Genomic DNA, 23503 nt, shown 5'->3' on the forward strand with positions numbered 1-23503 from the left:
ATGTGTCAAGTGGGGCCACTTCTCAGTCCCCTCCACAGGGCTGTTGGGAGTGCCCAGGAGGCAGAGTAGGTAGGTGGCTGCAGGAGGCATCAGACCACAGAAGGTGAGGCCGGGATGGTTCCCTGGTTCAGGAGCTCATTGTCAGAGGAAAGAAGAAAGGAAGTGGCCCCAGAAGACGGGGAGTAGGGAAGAGAAAGCGTGCGCCCCGCCCAGCGCCAGCCCCTTGCTCAGCGCCAGCCACCTACCCAGCGCCAGCCCCTTGCCATGAGAATTCGCTCAGAAATCCTCATTGTCCCCGTCACCATCTTCTTCCTCCTTCCCCACCCTCAGCTCACCCATCCTTCCTCATTTCCACACCCAGAGAGTTGGTCTGAGACACTGGGGTGGCATGGGGAGATGCCACAGAAGCAGTCAAGGGGCAGGAGCTGCTGAGATGTCCCTCCATGTTTCATGGAAGCTCAGAACTAGAAGCGCCAACTGCCCCAATTGGGAGATGAGGCAGTTGAGACCCAGGAAGGGGAAGGATGGGGGTGGTAGAGGTGCATGTCCAAGGGCCCCCAGTGTGTCCATGGCTGACTAGCATGCAGACCTTGCGTCTCCCAGCTTTCATTCCCCACTACAGCCCTCAGGGGCTCCCTGGAGGCCTCACCTTCCAGAGCCCACAGATGGTGCTTCACCAGTTCCACCACCTCCTGCTTGTCCTGGGAGAGCACGATCCCAAAGCCAGCCAGCAGGTAGGAGACATCCGTGGTGACTCCTGCCCTCACCTTCTGGATGGTGGGGACCACGCCCACCAGCAGCAGCAGAGACACCTGGAAGAGCCCCACGGTGAGGGCCCCATCCCAGGAAAAGGGTTTTCTGTGCTAACAGGAGAGGCTTGTGGGAAGAAACCGGCGGCACACAGGCTGCAGCCACATGCCCACTGCCCATCAGTGTTCTTATCTGCCCTGTACAGCAGGTCCTCATGCCTCTAAATGAGGACATTACACAGTTATAGCTTAACAGGCCAAAGGCATGCCTTTGAGCACCGTAACTGCATACAGTCGGCCCTGCAGGTCTGTGGGCTCCACATCCACAGCCAACCAATTCAGTCAAGCACAGATCAAAAATATTTGGGAAAAAAACCCACAATAAAAATTAACACTGTATCACGTCTGTAATCCCAGCACTTTGGGAGGCCAAGGTGGGCTGATCACCTGAGGTCGGGAGTTTGAGACCAGCCTGACCAACATGGAGAAACCCGTCTCTACTAAAAATACAAAGTTAGCCACGTGTGGTGGCGCATGCCTGTAGTCCCAGCTACTCGGGAGGCTGAGGCAGGAGAATCGCTTGAACCCGGGAGGCGGAGATTGCGGTGAACCGAGATCACACCATTGCGCTCCAGCCTGGGCAACAAAAGCAAAACTTCGTCTCAAAAAAGCCAAAAACACAATGTAATACAAATAGCACAAAAAATACCGTAGGACAACTATTTACATAGCACTTTCGTTAGGTATTATGAGTAATCTAGAGATAGCGAGGTATGTTAGAGAATGCGTGTAGGCTATATGCAAATACTACACCATCACATATCAGAAATTTGAGCCTTTGTATTTTGATATGGAGGGGTGTCCTGGAAATCCACCTCTGATACTGAAGGATGGCTGTGTCTGCACGTTTATTTACCCATCATCTATCTATCTAAACTTCGGAATGTAAAATGTCCGGTTTCTCTATGCTGTTGAAAGTAAATGAGCACGGGCATTAAAGCTAGACAGCGTTGGATTCGAACTTTGGATCCGCTGAGATTTTAGCTGTGCAGACACTTGGCCAAGTCAATTTCACCTCGCCGAGCTGCCATTCTCCCCATCTGTAAAGTGGGGAAAATCATACCTACCTCCCAGGATTTTAATTGTTGCTGTTCTTCTTGGAGGTGGTGAGGCAGAGTTTATCAAACATGTTATCCCCCTAAATCTTCCCAATTACTCAAAGAGGAAAGTTACTCTATTTCCTCCTTTTTGCAGATGAGCTAACAGGTTCAGAGAGGTTAAATAACTTGCCCAAGGTCACACAGGAGGTAAATAATGGAGCTAGGATTTAAATTCATGTTTACGTAGCCTCCAAAATGAATGCACTGGATCACTATGTGAGTCCAAGAGTGAACACCCCTGCCCTTATGGGGAAGCCAGAATTCCCAAGATGGCTGGCAGCAGCTGGCCAGAATTCTGGATGGGGCACCTGGAGAGTTGAGTTGGGCTTGGGGTAGAGCTCAGGGCTCCAGAGGCAGATGACAGTAGAGGGTGCAGAACATACCTGGTAAATGGCTGTCCCTGTCAGGGTGGCTGAAAGCACCAGCTTCAGGGGGAGATGGAATCCTGTAGTCCTCAAAAGAAGAAGTGTGAGAATAGCACCACTCAGGCCCGGGAGCCCTCCTCCCTCCCAAGGGGCCCAGGAAAAGGGCCAGCAGGACCCTGGATGACCAAGGCCGGGCCAGGGTCTTCCCCCTGTCCTGAGCTGGCAGTTGTCCTTCTTGATGGCAAGGATTCCGGCGAGCAGGAGCCAGTCCTCCACTGCAGCCATTCTGTGCAAGGGAGGGTAACGTCCCCTGTCACGCTTGGCCTCAGCTCCCAACCCCATACCTGGCTGTGGAGTGTAGATGCAGTGTCTCAGGCAGACCCGGGCCCACGACAGGAAGCCATGCTTGGAGGTGTGGGAGCTGCAGAAAGACCCAGGCAGGTGCAGGGTCCTCAGGGGAAGTCCCTTCCATGAGTGCCAGCCCCAGAAGCTGGTCATTCTGCCCCTCTGCCCCTACCATGCTGTCCAGTGCTGACTTCCCAAGCACAGCTGCTAACCAACCCTATCCACCAGCCCACAGAGGGTGTGCAAGAGACCCCACCTGCTTCCCAGCTTCTTCCTGCAAAGTAGTTTCCTCAGATATTCCTCGGAGTAGCTGCTCTGCAGCCCCTGTGGAGACAGACAATGAGACGAGCAGACAAGACCTGCCTGGAGCCATCTGTGGGTCCTTGGCTCAGGGAACCAGAGTGTTCACTAAGCAGGTGCTCCATAAAAACCTCTTGGCCATAGCGGTGGTGGTGAGTGCAGAGGGGGCTGAGTTGTGGGGATGAGGTCCATGCCCTCCAAAGTGTCTTTTTTCTCTCTCAAATACAAGGCCAGTCTCCTATCAAGGAGCCATCAATACCAGGAAATTCTTCCTAAGATCTGTCTCCAACTCTCGCTACTTTACTCAGGCACATCCCATCACAGATTCTTCCTACCCCCAGCCCTCTGGCCTCTGCTGGCTAAAACTGGGACAGAGGGAAGCTTGTGTCCCATGGGCACATCCCAGGACACAGGAGGGGGTCAGTCCAGGTCAGACCCCCTCAGGCTTCTCCTCCTGCTACTACGCAAGGGAGATCACAAGGGTGACCAGATTTGTCTAAGCCACATTCCAGGCCTTAAGCTGCCTGTGAAGTGGCAGAGGCTCATGGGAAGATGGAGTGAGCCCCTGCCCTGAATCACTGGGAGAACACAGGCAATTGTCACCTGTTGCCATGACAACCCTGGGATCCAGGGCAGGAGTTGGTCAGCTCAAAGCTTGACGGGGGTCCTTTGAGACTTAAACCTCTTTGACCAAAGTCCAAAGAGGATTTTACACCTCTCCAGCCTAGGGAGGAAAGGCTGGTAATGGAGAGAGGAGTGGGGCAGTGGAAACCCTGGAAGAGAAGGTAAAGGAACATGCCCTGGGTGGGGGGGAGGGGGCGCTCCCTCTTCAGAGCCAGCTGTAAAAAGGGGGAGACTCGGGCTTCCTCGAGGAGTGTGAGCATCATCAGGGCAGGAGCCACAAGTGCTCAGAACTCCCTCCCTGCCAAGCGGGAGCCGAGCCCAGAGTCCTTGGGCCTTCTCAGATCAGAGTAGCCCAAGGGAGACCCAGGGCTCTCCATCCTGCCTTGGGATCTCACTCATTCTCTGGATTCAGTTTGACCATGACCAGTTAACACCCAGTCCCAGCCCCTCTGCTGAGCTCCAGACTTTGAGCAGCACACACCTAGGACCAAGCACCATCCCAGGAGCACCTGCTCCTCCTCCATCTTCCCTGGCCCAGCAGCTGGCACCACCACCTAATGCTGGCTGCCCAGATGCCTCCCATCAAGCCTTTCTTTCTCCTGCCCTGTCTGAACAGGAGCCACGCCCTTTGGCCTCTGTGTCCCAAGCCTTTCTCCTGAGTCTGTCCTTCCTTTCCCTGTGAGGGCCTCTATAGAGCTTCCCTCCTCCTTCTCTCTCACCAGTACTGGACTCCCGCCCTGCACCCGCGGTCACAACCCCTGCTGCACATCTCACACTGCTCTGTAGGTATTTGGTGCTGCACCTGTCTCCCCCACCACGCTGGGAGCTCCTGGAAGTCAGACACAAGTCCACCAGCTGCAAGTCCACAGCACTGAGCCCAGGGCCTGACATATGGTAGGCGCTTAGAAGGCGTTTTAGTAAGATCGAAGTATCTTCTAAGAATTATCTCTTCCTGCCTGGAGCTCACGCCTGTAATCCCAGCACTTTGAGAGGCCAAGGCAGACGGATCCTGAGACCAGCAGTTCGAGACCAGCCTGACCAACATGTGAAACCCTGTCTCTGCTAAAAATACAAAAATTAGCTAGGTGTGGTGGCGCATGCCTATAGTCCCAGCTACTCAGGAGGCTGAGGCAGGAGAATCTCTTGAACTCGGGAGGCGGAGATTGCAGTGAACAAAGATTGAGCCACTGCACTCCAGCCTGGGGGATAGAGCCAGATTCCAACTCAAAAAAAAAAAAAAAATCCTCTCTTACCATGATGCATTCATCCACCCATCCTTCCTTCCATACATGTGTCCTTCGATTCATCCATTCATCCGTCCATCCATCCATTCATCCATCTATCCAAAAATTCAGAAATATTTGCTGAGTATCTATTAAGGGCTAAGACCCATCCAGTGCTGCAAATGTAATGAACAAAACAGACACAAAACCATCTCCTCCCCTTTACCCGCGCTCTTTCCTGTGCCTTCTCCTTATTCTCTCCTCACTCCCGATTCTCCGCTGGTCAGGCCCTTGCTAAAGTCTACCTCCTCTAGGAAGCCCTCCCAGGCCTCCCCTTTATCTGAAATTCTTCAACCACACCCAACCTAGAGTTGATTCATAATGCAGTTCTGCCCTGGGCACTTCCTGAATCATCTCAGTATGTGCAGAACTGGGATTACGCACAAGGCTCCAGGCTGTCTCTCCGGCCAGATCTCAGTGTTTCACAGACAGAGCTATGACTCTCCTGCCTGCTGACTCAGTTCTGCTTTGTGGAGTCCCTACTAGTCACACAGCTCAGTGCCGTGGGTATCCTGGGTGCCAGTCTAGGGCCCGGCCCAGCCTTTGTCTGGGGAGGAAGGGCTAAGCAATCACTCAGCAAACATTTTCTGAGCATCTGTTCCGTGCTGGGCCCTACACCAAGCATGGCCACGTATCCGGGACCACAGAAGTGGGGCAGTCGGGCTGTCTTGGGTACTGAGGAAGAGCCCATCTCGGGCCTGCCCCTTTACCTTGGAGCCTGCTCCTGTCCTACGGCTGAAGCTTCTCACCAGCTGCACTGGGTACCAAAGGCTCAGGAATCCGAGGCCCAGCAGGAGAGGCAGGGAGGCCAGCAGGGAGTAGTACTTGTAGACCTGGACAGACAAACACACAGACAGACTACCTTCCACTTTCTTCCCCCAGGCAAGAACCAGAATCCATTGCCCTTCCCACCTCACTAGGCTCTGAGGATTGTCTGGGCGGGGGGTGCACGGGAAGGCTTCAGCACTATGGTTCCCAACCTGCTACCCAGCACAAACCTGCCCACTTCCCCTTCTTGAGCTCTGCAGAGATGCTCATTTCTCCCCCAGGCTCCTGGACCCACACGGGCCTCAGAGCAGCCAAGAGGAGGAGATCACTTGATCCTCTGATTCTCTCCAGCCTCCCCCTCCTCCCCACAACCCCATGCCTCCCTGACCAAGGCTGGAATAAGGCCTGGAAGGGACACCACTTTCTGTTTCTGTGTTCCCAGAACACTAGGAACAGTTCTGAAAATCACACCTGTCTGTGCCTACATATAGTTTCCAACCTGGGCATCAGGAAAGGCTATGCCCTACTTCCCAGGGCTGAGGCTTTCCTGGGAGTGGGCCTTTTGTATACTCATTTATTTATCTTTTGGTTCAATATACTTTTATTGAGAACTTAGTATTTGCCAGGTTCTATTCTAGGTGGTGAAAAAGAGCCACCAGGTTCCCCCGCACACCCCCCCTCTTTTTTTTAATGAGACAGAGTCTTGCTCTGTTGCCCAGGCTGGAGTGTAATGGCATGGTCTTGGCTCACTGCAGCCTCTGCCTTCCGGGTTCAAGCGATTCTCCCACCTCAGCCTCCCTTAGTAGCTGGGATTACAGGCACCCGCCACCATGCCTGGCTAATTTTTTATTTTTAGTAGAGATGGGGTTTCACCATGCTGGCCAGTCTGGTCTCGAACTCCTGACCTCTTGATCTGCCCACCTCAGCCTCCCAAAGTGCTGGGATTACAAGCATGAGCCACCGCGCCCAGCCACCAAGTGCCCCCTAACAAAGCAACCTCCTAGTCTTTACCTCCACTGAGGGATTGGTGTTATCAGCTCCATGGACGGAGGAAAAGACAGTCTAAGACAGGTGGCACTGTCTCCCCAGGGCACTTGGCACCACCTGGCATCATTTTGTCTGTGTATTGTGTCTCCCCTTCTGGAATGACAGCTCTTGGGAGGCTACGGACTGCGTTTGTCTTGTTCACAGCTATAGTCCTGTGCCTGGAAATGTCCCTGGTGCAGAGTATGTGCTTCAGATGTGTTGTTGAATGAATGGGTGAGTGAATGAATGAAGTGGTGAAGCTGGATTCACACTCAAATTGCCTGGCTCTGAAGCCTGTACCATCACTCTTCGGATTCTAGACTGGACAGCTTCACAGCCCCAGCCAGCAGCCAGTGAACAGGGTTCTGAGGTTCTGGAATCCTCCTTTTAGCCCTCCGAGACCATCCCTGACTTCACACTTGCCAGCTTCCATCTCACTTCCCTCTCCAGCCTGATCCAAGGGAGGCTGAGGAATCACTCACACAGGAGTAGGGGGTGGGGGGCATTTCAGACTTTCTCTTCCCCTTCTCTGCCCCCTCCTAGACTGAAAGCTCCTGAGGTCTGGGCCCAGCCACCTTGTTCCCTGCCTCTCCTGCAGAGCAGCCCAGCTTGGAGGGGGCGCATGTTTGAAGGTGTAGTATCCCACATGCAGTGGAAGGCTGCAGGGCAGCCCGTCATAGAATCAGCGCTCAAAGGAGCTCCCTGGTTTGAGTAGGCTGTTCTGTGTGCCCCTCTGCTCTAGGCCATTATGATCAGCCGTTACCTTGGGAGTCTGGGGACACTCTGCCCTCTGCCAGACCTGGACCCCAAGGTGGGCCCAGGACAGCGTGCTGCCGAGCAGGTGTGCAGCTCTGTGACCAGCCGTGGCACAGGCGGCCAGTGGGTAGTAGAGGGCAGCGTAATAGAACAGGCCCAGCATCTTCCAGTATCCTGGAAGGTAAAACAAGCAGAGAAACCCATGCTGGAGGGGCAGACGTGGGGCCTGCCGTGAGCCCACCCAGGACTCTCTCCTGTCTCCAGCTTCCAAGACTTTCAGCATGTTCAGTAGGCAAGAGCCCTCGGTTCAAATCCAGGCTCTGACTAGTCTCAACTCTGTAGGGGGGAAACCCCGCAAGTGCCGTGGCCAGGGTCTGAAGCCTCAGCCTGTTCTCATATACATATTGATTTAGAAAAGAATTAGAAATGTAGGCACATAGTTATTCCTTTATATAATCATATATAATCTTATAGTTACTTATATTCATAAAGATATATACTCAATATAACCTTTGGTTTTACTAATGGCTATCGGGGTATGAAGCATGGAACTGAGGTGACATTGTGAACAAAGTGATCCTAAGGCAAGATGCTCTGAGCCCTCTGTCACACCCGCATAAGGGCTGCTGGAGGGCGCCTCGGCTGTGCGGCAGCGCCAGCGCTGGGAAAGCGCCCGCTGTTTAGCCAGCTAGGGAAGAAGACGTCCAAAATGGCCGAGACATCTCCTTCCTGGGGAAGTTTGGAGAAAACTCCGCTACTCCAAGCTCTTGTGACAAGGCCTGACGGCCGTCAGGGAGACCCACAGACATCCGGGGGCTTAACTGTCTCTGTGTGATGCTGTGCTTCAGTGGTCATGTTCCATGTCTACTCTCATGTTCTGCTTCTGTATCTGGTTTCTCTTTTTCTTAAAAGATAAGAATGAATAATAGTAACATAATCTTAGTGTCCTTGATATTTCTGACAAATAAGCGAAGAGCATGATGCATTAGCTTTTTTCCTTGCCTCAGCTACTTGAAAGTCTTGGGCTCCCCGGTCTTCAAGACACGTGATTTACCTGACCCTATCACTGACCACCATTACATCATCCTGCCTTCCCGGTCCACTGCTTTGTACTCAATGAAAGTCAGTTTCCAGGCACTCGGGGCCACTGCAGGTCCCCGTACTTTGGTTGACAGTGGACCCCCGAGCCCAACTCTCTTTTCTGTATCTCTGTGTCTGTGTCTTTTATTTCTACAGTTTCTCATCTCTGCACCAGCAGGGAGGGGCTCAAAGGACCCTTTAGGACCCTACACAACTCTGTGATCTTGGTCAACTTACCTCTTGGAGCCTCAGTTTTCCCATCTGTAAAATGGAAAAAAAAATCACAGTATATTAGTACAGGCAAAATGAGAGGGTGTATATATAATGCTCGGCATGGTGCCTGAGTAAATATTCAATTTAAGATACTATTTCACTGGCCCTCTGTTCCTCCACTGCAAAATGGGGCTAATATGCATACTTTGTGGTGTCGCCGTAAAGACCGGATAATCTGAAGAGGTCATGTCTCCGGAAAGCAGCCCATCTCATTGACAGCTGTTCCTGTTACCCTCATCTCCTTGAGCCAAGCTTAAAACTCCAAGACCCCACCCTATCCCCATCCCATCACACCAACTCCAAGACCTTGGGGGCGGTGAGTACCTGGGCTGGGTGGTGAGGCAAGGGTCAGGAAGGGCAGCGGGTCCTCGTCGGGGAGCAGCAAACACAGGGAGCTGAAGAGGACCATGAAGACAGCAGCAGGCACTGCCTGGGGCCCGTCCCCAGCCAAGAAATCCACAGGGCTAGCACAGAGGCAGGGACAGGACAGGAGGGAGTTGCTCAGCCCCTGCACCCCCCCTTACCTCCAGGCTGTGTTCCATAAACCAAGGAGGCAGTCAGTCCCACTTTCTGGATGGGGGAGGCCCCTTCATTCATTCATTCCATAGATATTTGTGTAGTGCCTCTTATCTAACAAGTTCCGAGCCCTTTGCCAAAGGGACTTGGGATACACATACGGTGGGAACAAGCCCTAGGACTGCTCCCTCCTCCCACCCTGGAAGCTCCAGGAAGCAGCCACCTCCACATTAACTGGTCTGTCTGTCTGGGCTGGCAAACCTTCAGAGAACTCAGCGAGTCATAACATCCTTGTACGATGGCCACCGCCCTGGGCTGGGTGTGGAGCCGGGGCAGAGGGCAGACAGCCGGCACGGCTGTCCCAGGCATCACCCCTCTGGGCTCAGGGCCAGCCACTCAGACCCTCGGCTTTGCACTGCTGCTTGCACTCATGTTCTGAGAGCTTCATTCTCCCTCAAGCACCCCCCAGCCACAGCAAGCTCTTTTCAGGGCTACCTGGAGACCCCAGGCTGGTTCCCCACAAAACCAGCAAAGCAAGAGCTGCCTTGGTGCAGTCTGGGTCTGGGATATGAAGCTGTCTACACCAGGAAACACCCATCACCTGCCCCAACCCTCTGGTCTCTTGTGGCCAGCCTGCCCAGTCCCATCTCTTCAGGATCATGCCTGCCCCAGGCTCTGGGGTCACAGGGCTGAAGGAAATAGGAGAAGAAAGTTCCAGCTAGGCCGGGCATGATGGCTTATGCCTGTAATCCCAGCACTATGGGAGGCCGAGGCAGGTGAATCATGAGGTCAAGAGTTCGAGACCAGCCTGGCCAACATAGTGAAACTGCGTCTCTACCAAAAATACAAAAAAATTAGTCTGGCGTTGTGGTGGGTGCTAATCCCAGCTACTCAGGAGGCTGAGGCAGGAGAATTGCTTGAACCCAGAAGGTGGAGGTTGCAGTGAGCCGAGATCGAGCCACTCCAGCCGGGGCAAGATTGCAAGACTCCATCTCAAAAAAAAAAAAAAAGAAAGAAAGTTCCAGCTATAGTGGATAGAGGTCAGTCCCCATAAATCTGCCTTCAAGCATTAGGGTCCAGGTGACACTTGCAGGGTAGATGAGGGTCAAGATGGCATTGGGATGGTCACAGTCAATCCACACATGAAGGGCTGGCTGCCTGAGAAGGTACACTCTGAAGCTGGGTCCTGTCAGGCTTGTTTCCCTAGGGTCTAGGTTGGAGTCCTTTCTCCCAGGTGGGCTTGAGTGAGTCCCTCCCCCTTCCTCTGGGGGTCCTGACTAAACCCGGAGACCTGGGCGAGCATGAGGAAAGCCCCAGGCGGAGGCAGGTAGGGGTGTCATTGAAGCCAGAGCTGCCTTTTAGGTACCTAACAAAGCACCTACCCTCCCAGAGTGACCCTGTCAGCTGGGCCCCCTCACTAGGGGTGCCCAGGCCATGGCACCAACCTGGGCAAGCGGGGCCGGCCACGCACACAGTCAGGCCAGAGCTGGCGGCGCCTCACCAGCATGGCCAGGAGCAGCAGCACGAGGATCTGAAAGGAGAGCACAGAGGGAGAGCTTGTTGTGCCCAGGCCTCCCCTGAGGGTCGGAGTGTGAGGGCTTAGACTCAGGCCCCAGGACATCCCTACATGCCCAGTGCACACTCATGTGGCATCTTGGGGACTGGTCAAGAGGTGACAGACGCCTGGGAGGTAGGACTTGCTTCCTGGTTTGGGCCCCCAAGCTGGGAGAACTCCCAGATAGCTCCCCCAACCCAGGATCTCCCAGGGCCCCCCTTGACCAGCCCCAGCGGGGAACCCAGGTCCCACTGCCCAGGCTGGCAGCAGCTTGCAAGCCAGATTCAATTTGGGTGGGACTCACTGACAGCGAGGCCAGGCAGGCGTGGTACAGGCCGGGTGGTATGCTGGTGTGGCAGGAGGGCACCTCCCTGCAGAGCAAATGAAGGCTGGCTCAGGCCTGCATCAGGCCCCCGTGGGTGTGCAGATGGGCCTGGGATTCAAGACTGTTCACACTGAGGCTTTACCCTCAACCCTCTGATCCCTCCTACACAAGCCTTCCCGGACCCCCCTTCTCAGGGTCATTCTGGGGTCCTGGTGTCCCTGTGATGTGCGGCCCCATGCCAAGCTCTGGAGTTATAAGACTAAGGAGACAGGAGGCTCCCGGGGGAAGCGGAGTGGACTGGCTTGGTCTGATCACTTCTTTCTTTTTCTTTTCTTTTTTTTGAGACAAAGGATCTTGCTCTGTCACCCAGGCTGGGATGCAGTGGCTCGATCTCAGCTCCCTGCTGCCTCAGGCCCCTGGGCTCAAATGATCCTCCCACCTCAGCCTCCCGAGTAGCTGGGACCACAGGTGTGCACCACCAGGTCTGGCATTTTTTTTTTCTGTATTTTTAGTAGAGACAGGGCTTCACCATGTTGCCCAGGCTGGTCCTGTATTCCTGAGCTCAAGCGATCCTCACACCTCAGTCTCCCAAAGTGCTGGGATTACAGGTGTGAGCCCCTGTGCCCAGCTGAGCACTTACTCTTGCTCACCTAGATGCTTCCCGTCCTTCAAGGCCTCCCTTCTCCAGGAAGCCCCTCTGACTGCTCCTGGCCTCACAGACCTCCTCTCAGAACTGCGGTTGAGCACACGACCTGGGTCAAGCAGTCAAGGGTTTGGCTCTCTGCTTTGCCCTCTACCCGCTGCCATCTGAGATGGGCCTGTGACTAAAATGATCTCCCGTGGTCCCCCTCTTTTCCTGCTTCCCTCTTATTGACAGCCTCCATGGACAGCCATGCAGGTTGCCCACCGCACAAAGATGCTCAGCCAAGGGGTCGAGTGTGGTCTGAGATCCAGACCACGCTGCTCACCAAACCCAGCACCTGCTGGGCTGAATGCACCTAAGTGGGGATCCCATTTTCCAGTTCCACAGAGGCTCCCTGTGGCCTGGCAGAGGTCCTGCGCACACCCTGGCTGAGCACAGAGGTAGGCCCACGGTGGAGACAGAGGTCACTGTGGACAACGAAACCCTCCACTTCCCTGGCAGAATCATGTGGCAGAGAAACGGAGTGAGGCAGGAATTCTGAGCCCTAGCCCTGGGACAGCAGGCAGAACTGGGTCCCTGGGGAGCGGTGGAGCTCCAGGTTTTCCCAACTTGAGCCTGGGAGAGCCAGAAGGGAGGGTGGCAGCGTGGGTGAGGCTGGTGGGGTCTGGCGGTCGAGGGCCTGAGACAGAGCCTGGGCTGCAGCCAGTCCCTGCCTGACCAGAGGGTTCAGCCACCCACCAGCGCGCCCTCCACTGTGTGAAGGGAGGCATCAAGGCTGTATTACCCAGGGGAGCTCAGAGCCCTGGGACCCTCTGATGGGTCAGCTTGGTCTGTGAGCAGTGGGAAAGAAATCAGTCACTTGGTGGAGAGGCAGAATAAGTCAGCTCTGGGCAGCTTCTTGGCCAGGAAACCACCCTCTTCCCAAAGTGGGCTGGGCTCGGGAGTAGCTGCCACACAGGGGGCAGGCTTCCACTGTGGGCACTCCAGTCTCGGGCTTCCCACCTCCCACTCCGAGGCCTCTCACTGCGGTGAGAGGGGAGGCCCTCCCTCACAGCCTGCATCTCCCTGCCTGACTGGGTCCTGCTCTAACCTGGACACCTGGGCCCAACAGGGACTTGGAAAACTGTCTCTGGAGTAGTTTGACCATTGTCTTAGGGACCTCACCCCAAACCACCCCCACCACCAGAAACGCCCTCCAGGGCCCTGCCTGGGGAGCTTCTGGCCCTTTCTGTACCACCTGAGGTCCCCATCCAACCCCTCAGCTCAGTGTCAGAGGTCAGATGGGAACATCAGGTGGCACAGTAATGAGCAAACGTTTGGCTGGTGGCTTGTGGGCCCATGTTTTGTGCCACGGGACAGGCAGGATGGCATAGATACAAAGACCTCAGGGAGGGGGGTGAGCTTGATCCTGGGACAGGCACAAGCAGGTGCTGAAGGACGAAGAGGAAGAAGAACTTTGGGCAGGAGAAGGTGGTATCTGAGTGGAGTTTAAAAGGTGGTTAGTGGCTGGGCGCAGTGGCTCACACCTGTAATCCCAGCACTTTGTGAGGCCGAGGCGAGCAGATCACCTGAGGTCGGGAGTTCAAGACCAGCCTGACCAACATGGAGAAAACCCATCTCTACTAAAAATACAAAATTAGCCGGGTGTGGTGGCACACGCCTGCAATCCCAACTACTTGGGAGGCTGAGGCAGGAGAATCTCTTGAAACCAGGAGGTGGAGGTTGCAGTGTGCCAAGATCATGCCGCCGCACTCCAGCCTGGTGACAAAGTGAGACTCTGTCTCAAAACAACAACAATAACAACAACAAAAATTCAAAAAAATTACCCAGGCAACATGGCGGACGCCTGTAATCCCAGCTACTCAAGAGGCTGAGGCAGGAGAAGCACTTGAACCTGGGAGGCAGAGGTTGCAGTGAGCCGAGATTGCGCCACTGCTCTCCAGCCTGGGCAGCATGAGCGAGACTCCATCTCAAAAAATAAAGGATGGTTAGCATCTCTTTAGGCAAAGAAGGGGAACAGCAGCTCCAGGTGGAGGAAACAGCGTGAGGAAGCAGAGGGGCAGGTGACAGGAAGCATGGATGGGTCCGGGCAAGACTTCCAGTTTGATTGCAGCCCAGAGGTCAGGTGAGATGAGGTTACAGCAAGCATGGGAGGCCCTGGGAAGCCACTGAGGGTGTCTGAGCCATTGAGAGTTCTGACCACCTGTTCTGGATTTTAGGAAATTTCTGTGGCTGATTCCACTGCCACCCCAACTCCAGCCTGACAGTGCTGGGGCACTAGGCACTCCAGAGCTCTTCAAAGCTCCAATGCACCATGTGCCCCGGGCGTCTGACTCACACAGACAGAGGTGAACCCAAGTTCATCTCCTTGGGATTTCCCTGAGCTCCCAATTTTCTGTTCCCACCTTTGGGGGCAGGGGGGTGGTAGGCAGCTCAGCTTGGTTTGGCTAAGTAAGTAGATTCAAACAAATCTCTTTATTCTTATGGGTGCCATGTCCTGCAGTGGGAGAAAGAAGTTGAATCTTCTAGATGTCACACACATTAGGGACTGGTCTCCTCATCACCCAGTGCCTGACATACATAACATATACATATTCTCAGACTACAGCTACAGAGCTGGCTGCAGGCACCTGGCCCCCCGCCAGTGCCTGGGCCCTGAGGCTCCCCAGGACACAGCTTCAGATTAGAGCCTTCACCTAGGTCAGAGGCCATTCTGGTCCCTCAAAGCCCATACAAACACAGCAGGATGTGCCGAGCCCGCGGTGGGGAGTACGCCTTGGCTGAGTGCAGGCTAGCATCCAGGTGGTCAGAACCCTGAGTCCTCCAAACAACAGCTTCTTCCTCCAGGCCTGGGTGGAGCTCTGCCCCTGCTGGGTGACCCAAGCCCAGCCAGGCCCCAGCTCCAGCCCCAGCCCCTGGGGAGGCACGCAAGGATTTTTCCTTCTCAAGTTTCAGATTTTGATGGAGAACAGATGTGCACATATCTGGCTCGGCAAACCCCAGCCTCACCTTTCCACTTCCCCAAACCCTCAGACAGACTAGGGAGGCAGGGAATGGGCCATGCTCAGGAACAACAGGGGAGAACTGGCTCTAGGTCCTCCACAGACAAGATATCCTGGCAGGACGTGGTGGACACAGAAGGCCCAGCTCCTCCACTAGGGTGCCCAGACTAAACCCCGATAGAATGGATCTGGGCAAAGCAGTTGTGGCTGGGTCCTCAGGCCACCCTGGGGCAGGCCGCCTCCCTAGTCCCTGGGCTGGCCTGAGCACTCTTGCTAAAGAGAATAGGCTCTCCTCATCCTCTGAGACCATCCAAAGACAACAAGGGTGCATGTTTCCTCAGTGACTTCTCCCCAGGCTTTCTCCCAGTGACCAGTAACCCCTTGAAGGCAGGTCTGCTTGCCTTAACTGCTCCCAGAAGCTTCCCCATCCTGGCTATGGGCCAGAATCACCCAGGGAGCCATCCCTGCAGATCTGAAGGATCTGAATCCGAAAGGATGGGGCCCAGGAATCTACATTTTAACACATCACACAGGTGCTTTTTAGGTGACCAGCCTTAAGTATCTTGGTTTTTTTTCTTTTTTTTTTTGAGACGGAGTCTATCTCTGTTGCCCAGCCTGGAGTGCAATGGTGTGATCTCAGCTCACTGTAACCTCCACCTCCTGGGTTCAAGTGATTCTCCTGCCTCGTCCTCCCAAGTAGCTGGGATTACAGGTGCCTGCCACCAAGCCCAACTAATTTTTGTATTTTTAGTAGAGACGGGATTTCACTGTGTTGGCCAGGCTGGTCTTGAACTCCTGACCTTGTGATCTGCCTGCCTTGGCCTCCCAAAGTGTTAGGATTACAAGCGTGAGCCACCGCCTTAAGTATCTTAACAGCAGGGTGAGGGGTGCAGTTCTCCTGTAACAGAGGCAGAGACTGAATGGGCCCCAGGGAGGCTCTGACTTGCCCAGGGTCACACAGCAAATAAGTGGCAGAGCCAGTCCTAGCAGCTGCTGCCCAGGAGCTGCTCCTCGGCCAACTGCAACCTCTGCAACACCCCATGCTGCCTGCTGACAGAGTGAGGTGGGGGGTCCCACACTTACCCCTCTGGCTGGAGCTCCTCGCCCCCCTGGGGCTCATCAATGTACCAGCTGCCATAGGAGTCGTCTTCCGTGGCCCCGGGAGAGGTCTGGTTCCCTGTTGGCTGGGACGACATTCTCCGGCCCTTCTCCTTTGACCCCAGACTAAAGGAAAAAAAGCCACTACAGATGTGAAAAGAGGCTTAAAAGAGAGAGGGGGAAGAAAAGAAAGACCGAAAACCCAAACAAAGAAACATTTCTCTTTAATCCGAAAGGTTACTTTCTTACTTTTAGCTCTCTGGGAAAAGCCTGTCTGGGACTGAGGGCTTGAGCAAGCTGGCACAGGAGGAGGAGAGGGCCTCTCGTGTCCCCTCCTCCCTTCCCGCCCATCGAACCGGCCCTGCAGAGATAGTTGTCCCCTTGGGGCCCTGGGGCTCCTGCTGGTGCATCTGTCTGTCTGACCCACCTCCAGCAGGCGTTTGTTCCAGGGAGCATTTTCAAAGAAGGCTTGCCCCGACTGAGCTGCCTGCAGAGACGGCTCTTCCTTCCCCCTCCCCAAGCCCACCTAGACAGACCCCACAGACACACCAGAGGGCAGCCCAGGGAGGACGGAGTTGCAGAGATGAACCGTAGGCAGGCCACGGGCCGTTCTGTATTTTGGGCCTGAGCCCTCCCAGCTGGACTCTTTTGAGCCCCTCCCCCAGCCTCAGCCTCCCCTTTCTGGCCCCTTTGGGCCAGGGCTCTGGAAACACACCATAATCCCTGACAAAGCCCCCCTCCTGGGGGAGGAGGCCCCAGCACCATTGGCGGCCTGAGCCCTGCAAGGGTGTGGCCAGGAGCCGCCCCCACCCCCGCACCTGACTTCGCACACATACCTGCCTTCAGCGCCTGCCCCAGAGCTCCCACACCTCTGCCCGCTACCTCTGCAGTGCCCCACACAGACCGGAGTCCAGCACGACAGCCACCACCACAGAATACCGACAGCTGGGGCTGGGCTGGGGCAGAGCAGGGAGGGGGAGTCTGTCTGTTCCTTCTCCTAGGGTTTCCATGAGGAGGCAACATGTGTCTCACTGGTAAACGCTTTTTGTTCCTACAACTTGATTTCACAAGGAGATAACTCACCCCCACAAGGCGGAAATCAGCTCTTTAAACACAAACCAGAACCACGGGTAGGCAAGAGGAGCCCCGCCTGCCTCCTGCTCCTCCTAGGGTGAAGTTGAGGGTGAGCAAGGCAAAGTCTGGGCTAGGGTAGAGGATTGCTCCCCATCCTCCCTCCCCAAGAGCAGGAGTCCTGCCCCAACCTGGAGGTGCGGGCGAGACACAGGAGAAGGTAGAAAGCAGTTGTCAGGCCACTGTCCCTGGTGGAGGTTTAGGCCCCTGAAACTGTGAGGGTCTCTGTCCTTCTGATACCCTACGAGGGGCTTGGGTTGTGGCCCTACCAGCTAAGACAGTCATTCAAAAGCGCTTTTTTTTTTTTTTTTAAATAAAGACTGGGTTTCGTCGTGTTGGCCAGGCTGGTCTCAAACTCCTGACCTCAGGTGATCCACCCACCTCAGCCTCCCAAAATGCTGGGATTACAGGTGTGAGCCACTGCTCCAGACCTCAATAGCTTTTTTAAAAAGACATTCATTTATTCATTCATTCATTCAGTCAGTCAGTCCATCAGTCAGTCTTTTAACTTAAATTTATTGAACACCTACTACGGGCCAGCACTGTTCTGAGCCCTGGGGCATGAGAGATTACAGTTCAGGGAGACAGGGCCAGGTAGTAAATCCCCTCCAAAGCCTGAGGGTTGCAAAGGGAAGCACAGGTGAGCTGGTCTGTACCATGGGAAACCGAATTTAGTCCGAGAGTATTTGGCGGTAGAGGGAGATTCCTGAAGAAAACAACCTTTTCGTGCTGATCTGAAGGGCAGGGGAAAGTCAGCTGAACAGAGGGTGGCAGGCTCAGGATGGGGATGGGGCGGGGTGTTCCCAACAGAGCGAACAGCAAGGGTGAAATATCAAGAGTAGACAGGGCTTGAAATCCTGGAGGATCTCATTCAAATTCCCAAGCCTACAGGGCAGGATTAGAGCCTGAGCTCCCCACTAGCCTGAGTTCCTCCCCCTTCTTCCCAAATGGCTCTGTAGCTCTCCACCATCCCACAGAGATATCAGCGTCTGCTGACTCAGAGCTGACCCCGAGCTTGATTTGATGTAATGCAGGAGCCCACACCGGCCCTTCTGATCCCCGGGATTCAGGAAGCTTGGCTTCCAGGCCTGGGTGTGAGCTCCAGGAGGGCAAGATTCTGCCCCTCCCGCCCCTCCCGCCCCTCCCGCCCCTCCTCCTGCCTTCCCCTGATGCACAGCGCCTGACCCTCTGGTAAGAGGGACTGTAGAAATTGAGCTTGGCAAAGCCATTGCTTGTTCTGGCAGCCAGTGGTTGTCCATGGGCCTGCCCTATACAGGCTGCTGCTGTGCCCTGGGGTTCACCAGCTGGGCTTCCCAGAGCCTCTGTGCCCACACCAGAGCCCAGCAAGGGGTCTCAGACCCTTACCCTAGGGAGCAACCAACTCCCATCTGATTTTAAATCTGCCTCCAACCATCAGAGTCCAGTTCCAGACAGGGAGCCCACTCCCTCTGCAAGGCAGCGGCGTCCGGGGTTAGACAGCCTTGCCAACAGAAACCAGGCTCTTCCTTGAAGGAAGCCTAGGTCTGCCTTCCCCAGGCTGGTCTGGCAGCAAGCAAGATGGGTCAAGCTCTGCACCCCATGGAAGCTGATGTGTGGTAGGGCCTGGGGGAGACTACACGAGAGAGGCTTTGAAGTGGGGAAGAGAAGAGAGACAGACAGGCATTGGCTGTTTGAGACCGGGAGGTCAGGGAAAGCTTCACTGAGAGGGTGATATGTCACTGGTACCTGAGGGGAGAGAGGGAGGTACCGGCGGGGTGCTATGTTCATCTGTTCTGCGTTGCTCTAGAGGAAAATGTGACTCTGGGTAACTGATAAGGAAAAGGGGTTTCTGTGGCTCACAGCTCTGCAGGCTATGCAGGAAGCAACATGGCACCAGCATCTGCTTCTGGGGAGGATCTCAGGAAACCCAAAATCGAGGTGGAAGGTGAAGGGGGGTCAGGCAGGACACACGGTGACGGAGGGAGCAGGAGAGATGCCAGGCGCTTACATACAGCCAGCTCTCGCGTGACTGATGGAGCGAGAACTCACTCATTACAGCCAGGAGGGCACCAAGCCATTCAGGAGGGATTCACCGCAATGGCACAAACATCACACACCAACTTCCAGCACCGGGTTCACATTTCAGCATGACATTTGGAGGGGACACACATCTAAACCATATCAGGCACTGAGGAAAGGCGATCAGGTTGCCTGAAAGAGCCTTCATTCACCCAGGGGCTGCAGCCAGGCTGGCAGAACGGGAACCCACCCAGCCCAGGCACAGTCCCTTCCCCACCTCCCCAGGAGAGCCCAGCGCCAACAATACCACCTCCCTCCTCTTTGGGAGATGCAGAGGCCACCAAGGGAAGCCCAACGCAGGGGAGAGGAAATGGCGAGCTTCGTCCTTTTCCCCTGGTGTGGCCTAGCAGGTGGAGGGCAGCCTTGTGCCCGGTGATTTGGCCAGGGCAGGGCTGGAAGATCCAGAGGTAAGGGCCAGGTTTCTGCATGGCAGTGGAGAATGCCTGGCTGGGGAAGCCGTCCAGCTGGATTTGAGCCCTGAGGCTGGTTATGTGGCCTTGAGTGAGTCTTTTCCCCTCTGTGGGAAAACGTCCTATGTCAAATCCAGCCTGAAGCTTCTCCCACCATATGGCACCGCCCCCCCAACACTAGTCACCTTGTAACAAGAAGGTCAAAGCCACAGAGAGTGGCTGTGACTTCCTAGGTGCCCCCCTTGCCTCCCACCTGCCCCCTCCTGGCCCCCTACTCCCCTACACCAGTCTGGTGGGGGCAGGGGGCAGGGGGCAGACTGGGTTGAAGATCCATGGATAGTGGGTGGTCACGTGGCTCAAGCTGGAAGTCTGAGCCCACTTCTTGAGCCCAAGGTACCTCCTCAGCTTGGGGCTAGAATCGCTTGGAGCTCCTGTCTGCAAAATGGGACACTTGGTTCAGAGCTGTTAGGAAAGATGCCACCTGGCCAGAAGGCAGGAGGCAAGAAGTGTTACGAAGAGGAGGATGGTAATGTGCCCCTGAAGAATTTCTCCAAAGGCGTGGGCAGCAGAGTCGAGGGCCTGCCCTCTGGAGCTGGCTTTAAAGGGGCACTGAGGCTGTGTGGTGGCTCGCACCTGTAATCTCAGCACTTTGGAAGGCCACGGTGGGTGGATCACAAGGTCAGGAGTTCAAGACCAGCCTGGCCAATATGGTGAAACCCCGTCTCTACTAAAAATGCAAAAATTAGCTGGGCATGGTGGCACACACCTGTAGTCCCAGCTACTGGGAGGCTGAGGCGGGACAATTGCTTAAACCCAGGAAGCAGAGGTTGCAATGAACTGAGATCATGCCGTTGCACTCCAGCCTGGGCAACAGAGTGAGACTCTGTCTCAAGAAATAAAAAATAAAATAAAGGGGCACTGATACCCAGGAAGGTCCAGTCCTGCCCTCAGGAGAGGAAGCGCTAGAGAGCAAAAGCCTGAGGAGTGAGGAGGGGAAGGAGGAAATGGCTTGGGCAGTCTTAGAGGCTCCCTGGAGGAGGGGGGCGCCTGGAGCAGGACCCTGAAGCCATGGAAGGTCTAGAATGGTAGCAAAAATGAATTTACCCGTGTCTCAGGAGTGCCAAGAAAGGAAGATTGAGAGGCAAGGAGAGAGCAGTGTAGGGGTCAGGGCAGGGCTGCCTTGCTGTGGCTGGCATGAGCTCACGTGGGCACTCAGATGAGGCTTGTGCCAATATCCAGGGAGCAGATGAAGCCAGCAGGCCTCCCGACTGGGCCCAGAATGGTGGGTGGCTAAGCCCTGCTCACTATGGGAGGAGGTCCTAAAAGCTTCTGGACTCTGAGCCAGTGAAAACCATCTGCCATCTGGGCTTGGCACAGAGCTGCTATGCCCCTCGGATGGAGCTGGCCCATGAAGGCCTTGGGACAGGACTTCCTCCCTCTCATGTCTTTGTTCAAGTTGATTAAACCTGAGGAATTTGTGCACCCAGGAACAGAGGCCCCCGAGCACGCCTTCGGCAGCCTGTGATTATCAAATCCTGAAAGGGCAAAGTGCTCAGCTTAGAAGAAGCTAACAGCCGGCCAGAAGGAATGCGGAAGGCCGGCAGCATCTCCAGAACCTCCGAAACATCCCCCCAAAGACTCCCAGATCTCCCAGAGCATCTCAAGAATCTCAGCAACATGCCTGAGTTTCGGCAATGCCCTAAGAACCCCCGCAACCTCAGTATTACCCCCGAGAACCCCCAGACCTTCAGTAACACATCAGAACCACTACACCACCTCAGGACGCTCAGACGCTGGCAGATCAAGCACAGATGGGAACAAGATGTTCAAAAGCCTGTGAACTTTTGAAGAAAGCCCAGAGACCCCCGTTGCTCTCCACCCTCCCATCTCAGCAGCAAACCCAATAGTTCTACAACACTCAAACCACAGGAACACCCTCAACTCCCCCAGCATAGCAGAGAACGCCCAAGAGAGGGACTTCCATCCAGGAGTGGGGGAACAGCCACTGTGCCCACCTGTGCACCCCAGTCCTCTTGAGAGCCCATGAATAAGCAGCTGAGAGAGTGAACCTCATGCAGGCCCGTGAGCTTGGGGAGTGCCCTCAGCGACGAAGCACACTCACACACCCATCCAACTGCGCCTTGCACACCCATGTGCTTAATTCTGCCACCAGACCAAGTCTGACTCCACACAGTGGGCTGGAGAGCAGTGTCGCTGGCTGCCATGCTCATGGCAGGAAGAGTACAGATGGCTGCTCACCTCCTGTCTCCTGTCTACCTCCTACCTCCCCTGCCATGTGGGAGGGTCAGAAGCACCATCTGATGGGCCCTTCCTTCAATTCTCATGCCCCCCTCACCAACAGCATCATCATCACATAAAGGATTTAGACCCAGACTGCTCTGGTATGAGGGTGGACACTGGTGAGGAGCAGAAGGGGAGCCGGCAGTTCCAGGGGAGCAGTGTGTTCTTTCCCTCACAGAGGGCTAGGCTAGTACTGACCTGGAGGAGGGAAGGCAGACATCTGCTCAGGACAAAGGTAGCCTTCTTACTCTAATAGAGTAGTGAGGCCCCCATCAAGGGAGGCAATCAAGAAGAGGCTGTCAACATCAAGATACAATAGAGGGCTTCTTGCCTTCAGAGGAAGACTGGACAAAAGGCCATGAAGATTCCCCAGCTATCAGAGCCCCACATTCTCCCTTTCCAGCACGTTCCTCCCTGGGGTGGTGTCACCATGGTGTGGCCTTGAGATGTAGGCTTTGTGCTGCCCTCCTTCCTCACTGAGGACGCTGACTGCTGGGCAGATCCCCTGACTTCTCTGTCCTTGTTCCCCTGCTGACCACAGGACAGGGCTCTCCACCAGCCTCTTGCCCACAGGCCGTCAGACACAACTCAGACAGGACTCTGAGGATGTCTCCCAGCCTTTGAAGCTCCCATCAGCCCCCGCAGTGTCCCCTGAGGGCAGCCTTCCCCAGGTCTCCAACCTTATTCATCAGAATTGCTCAAGTCCATCGTTGGGCTCACTTCCTGCCCCTAGGCCCTGATTCCTGCTCATTCCCCACCCCCCACCCCCAACCCCAACCCCGTGTGCCTTCTCCCTGTCCCCCAACCTGTTCCAATCCTACCTGGCCTCCCAGGCTTGGCTCCAGCCTATCACCAACCGGGCACTCTCCTGACCTCTCCCTTCCTTGTCTCTTTCTTTTCCTTTATTGATCACTCCGGGAAACTCTCCCTCAAGGCAAGCAGGGTGCTCCCAACATCCGACACGGGGCCTCCTCCTCTGAGCCCTGCAGCAGCTGGGCTGGGATCCTAGAGGGGTAGCTAGTTGTGTGGTCTTGCTAGTTGTCCTTGAGCAGGGTCCCCAGCACCTGCTTTAAAAGGTGTTTGATCTGCTCCTCCCAGAAGGCAGGCAGCTCGCTCCTTCCCCAGTCTGGCTCTGCCCCTCCTCCTGCCCTCACAGACCTCCTGCCTGTGATTCCAGGATCAGAGGAGGCCACCCCCACCCCCATCTCCAGCTCAGGCCCAGAGCAGGGGCTGGGGCCCCACACAACACACAGGGCAGCTTGTCTCCAGCACTAGAGCCTGTCCACACCCCCAAATCATTTGCCCGAAACTTGATCTCCTTGGCCCTCAGAGTCACCTCAGTGGAGAAGCCTGCACAGGGCTTTGATGGCTGAGTTTCCCCAGCTGTGACCTTAGAGAAGCTCAGGAACCCCCTACTTACCACCATTTGTCACCATCCATCACTCCCAGGGGGTCACTGGAACCACCAGCTCAGCTTTAATAACCGAATCTGCATCCTGCTGCTGCCCAGCTGGGCTGAGGGCCCTGACCGCAGCTAAGGGGAGTCATGATGGGGCTTTGGGGCTAGAATTCCAGGTATGCTCTATTCTGGGGTGGGGGGAGTAAAAAGGTCCCCTAGGAGCTTTCTCTTCTACTTCTCACTCCTCATAGGCTGGGGTTCTGGGGTCCTGCTCTTTGCCCCAAGGCTGCAGGACAGTAGGCTGCATCCCCCGTCACCTGAGCACAGACTCACCCT

The 23503-nt window shown here is 55.3% G+C and overlaps 1 protein-coding gene across 9 annotated transcripts in view; it reads right to left on the bottom strand.

Moving 5' to 3' along the window:
• Positions 1–22814, bottom strand: part of STRA6 (signaling receptor and transporter of retinol STRA6) — a 31598-nt gene extending 8784 nt beyond the window's left edge. Inside the window, exons 1-12 of one of the 9 annotated variants that reach the window (XM_054239421.2) lie at positions 22590–22814; positions 15854–15994; positions 11105–11171; positions 10691–10776; positions 9054–9193; positions 8694–8717; positions 7384–7550; positions 5537–5659; positions 2876–2943; positions 2619–2695; positions 2293–2354; positions 650–812 (exon numbers count right to left, since the gene is read on the bottom strand). In XM_054239421.2, the coding sequence (XP_054095396.2) occupies positions 650–812; positions 2293–2354; positions 2619–2695; positions 2876–2943; positions 5537–5659; positions 7384–7550; positions 8694–8717; positions 9054–9193; positions 10691–10776; positions 11105–11171; positions 15854–15966 (1090 nt within the window). In that variant the 5' untranslated portion in view covers positions 15967–15994; positions 22590–22814. Of the gene's footprint in view, positions 1–649; positions 813–2292; positions 2561–2618; positions 2696–2875; positions 2944–5536; positions 5660–7383; positions 7551–8693; positions 8718–9053; positions 9194–10690; positions 10777–11104; positions 11172–15853; positions 15997–16117; positions 16235–16704; positions 16890–22589 lie in introns of those variants that run through there. The other 8 variants (XM_035259209.3, XM_002753321.7, XM_035259210.3 and 5 more) reach the window with 8 other exon arrangements.
• Between the last annotated feature and the right edge of the window lie 689 nt (positions 22815–23503).

The sequence above is a fragment of the Callithrix jacchus genome, chromosome 8, assembly GCF_049354715.1.
Source record: "Callithrix jacchus isolate 240 chromosome 8, calJac240_pri, whole genome shotgun sequence".
NCBI classification, from domain to species: Eukaryota; Metazoa; Chordata; class Mammalia; order Primates; family Cebidae; genus Callithrix; species Callithrix jacchus.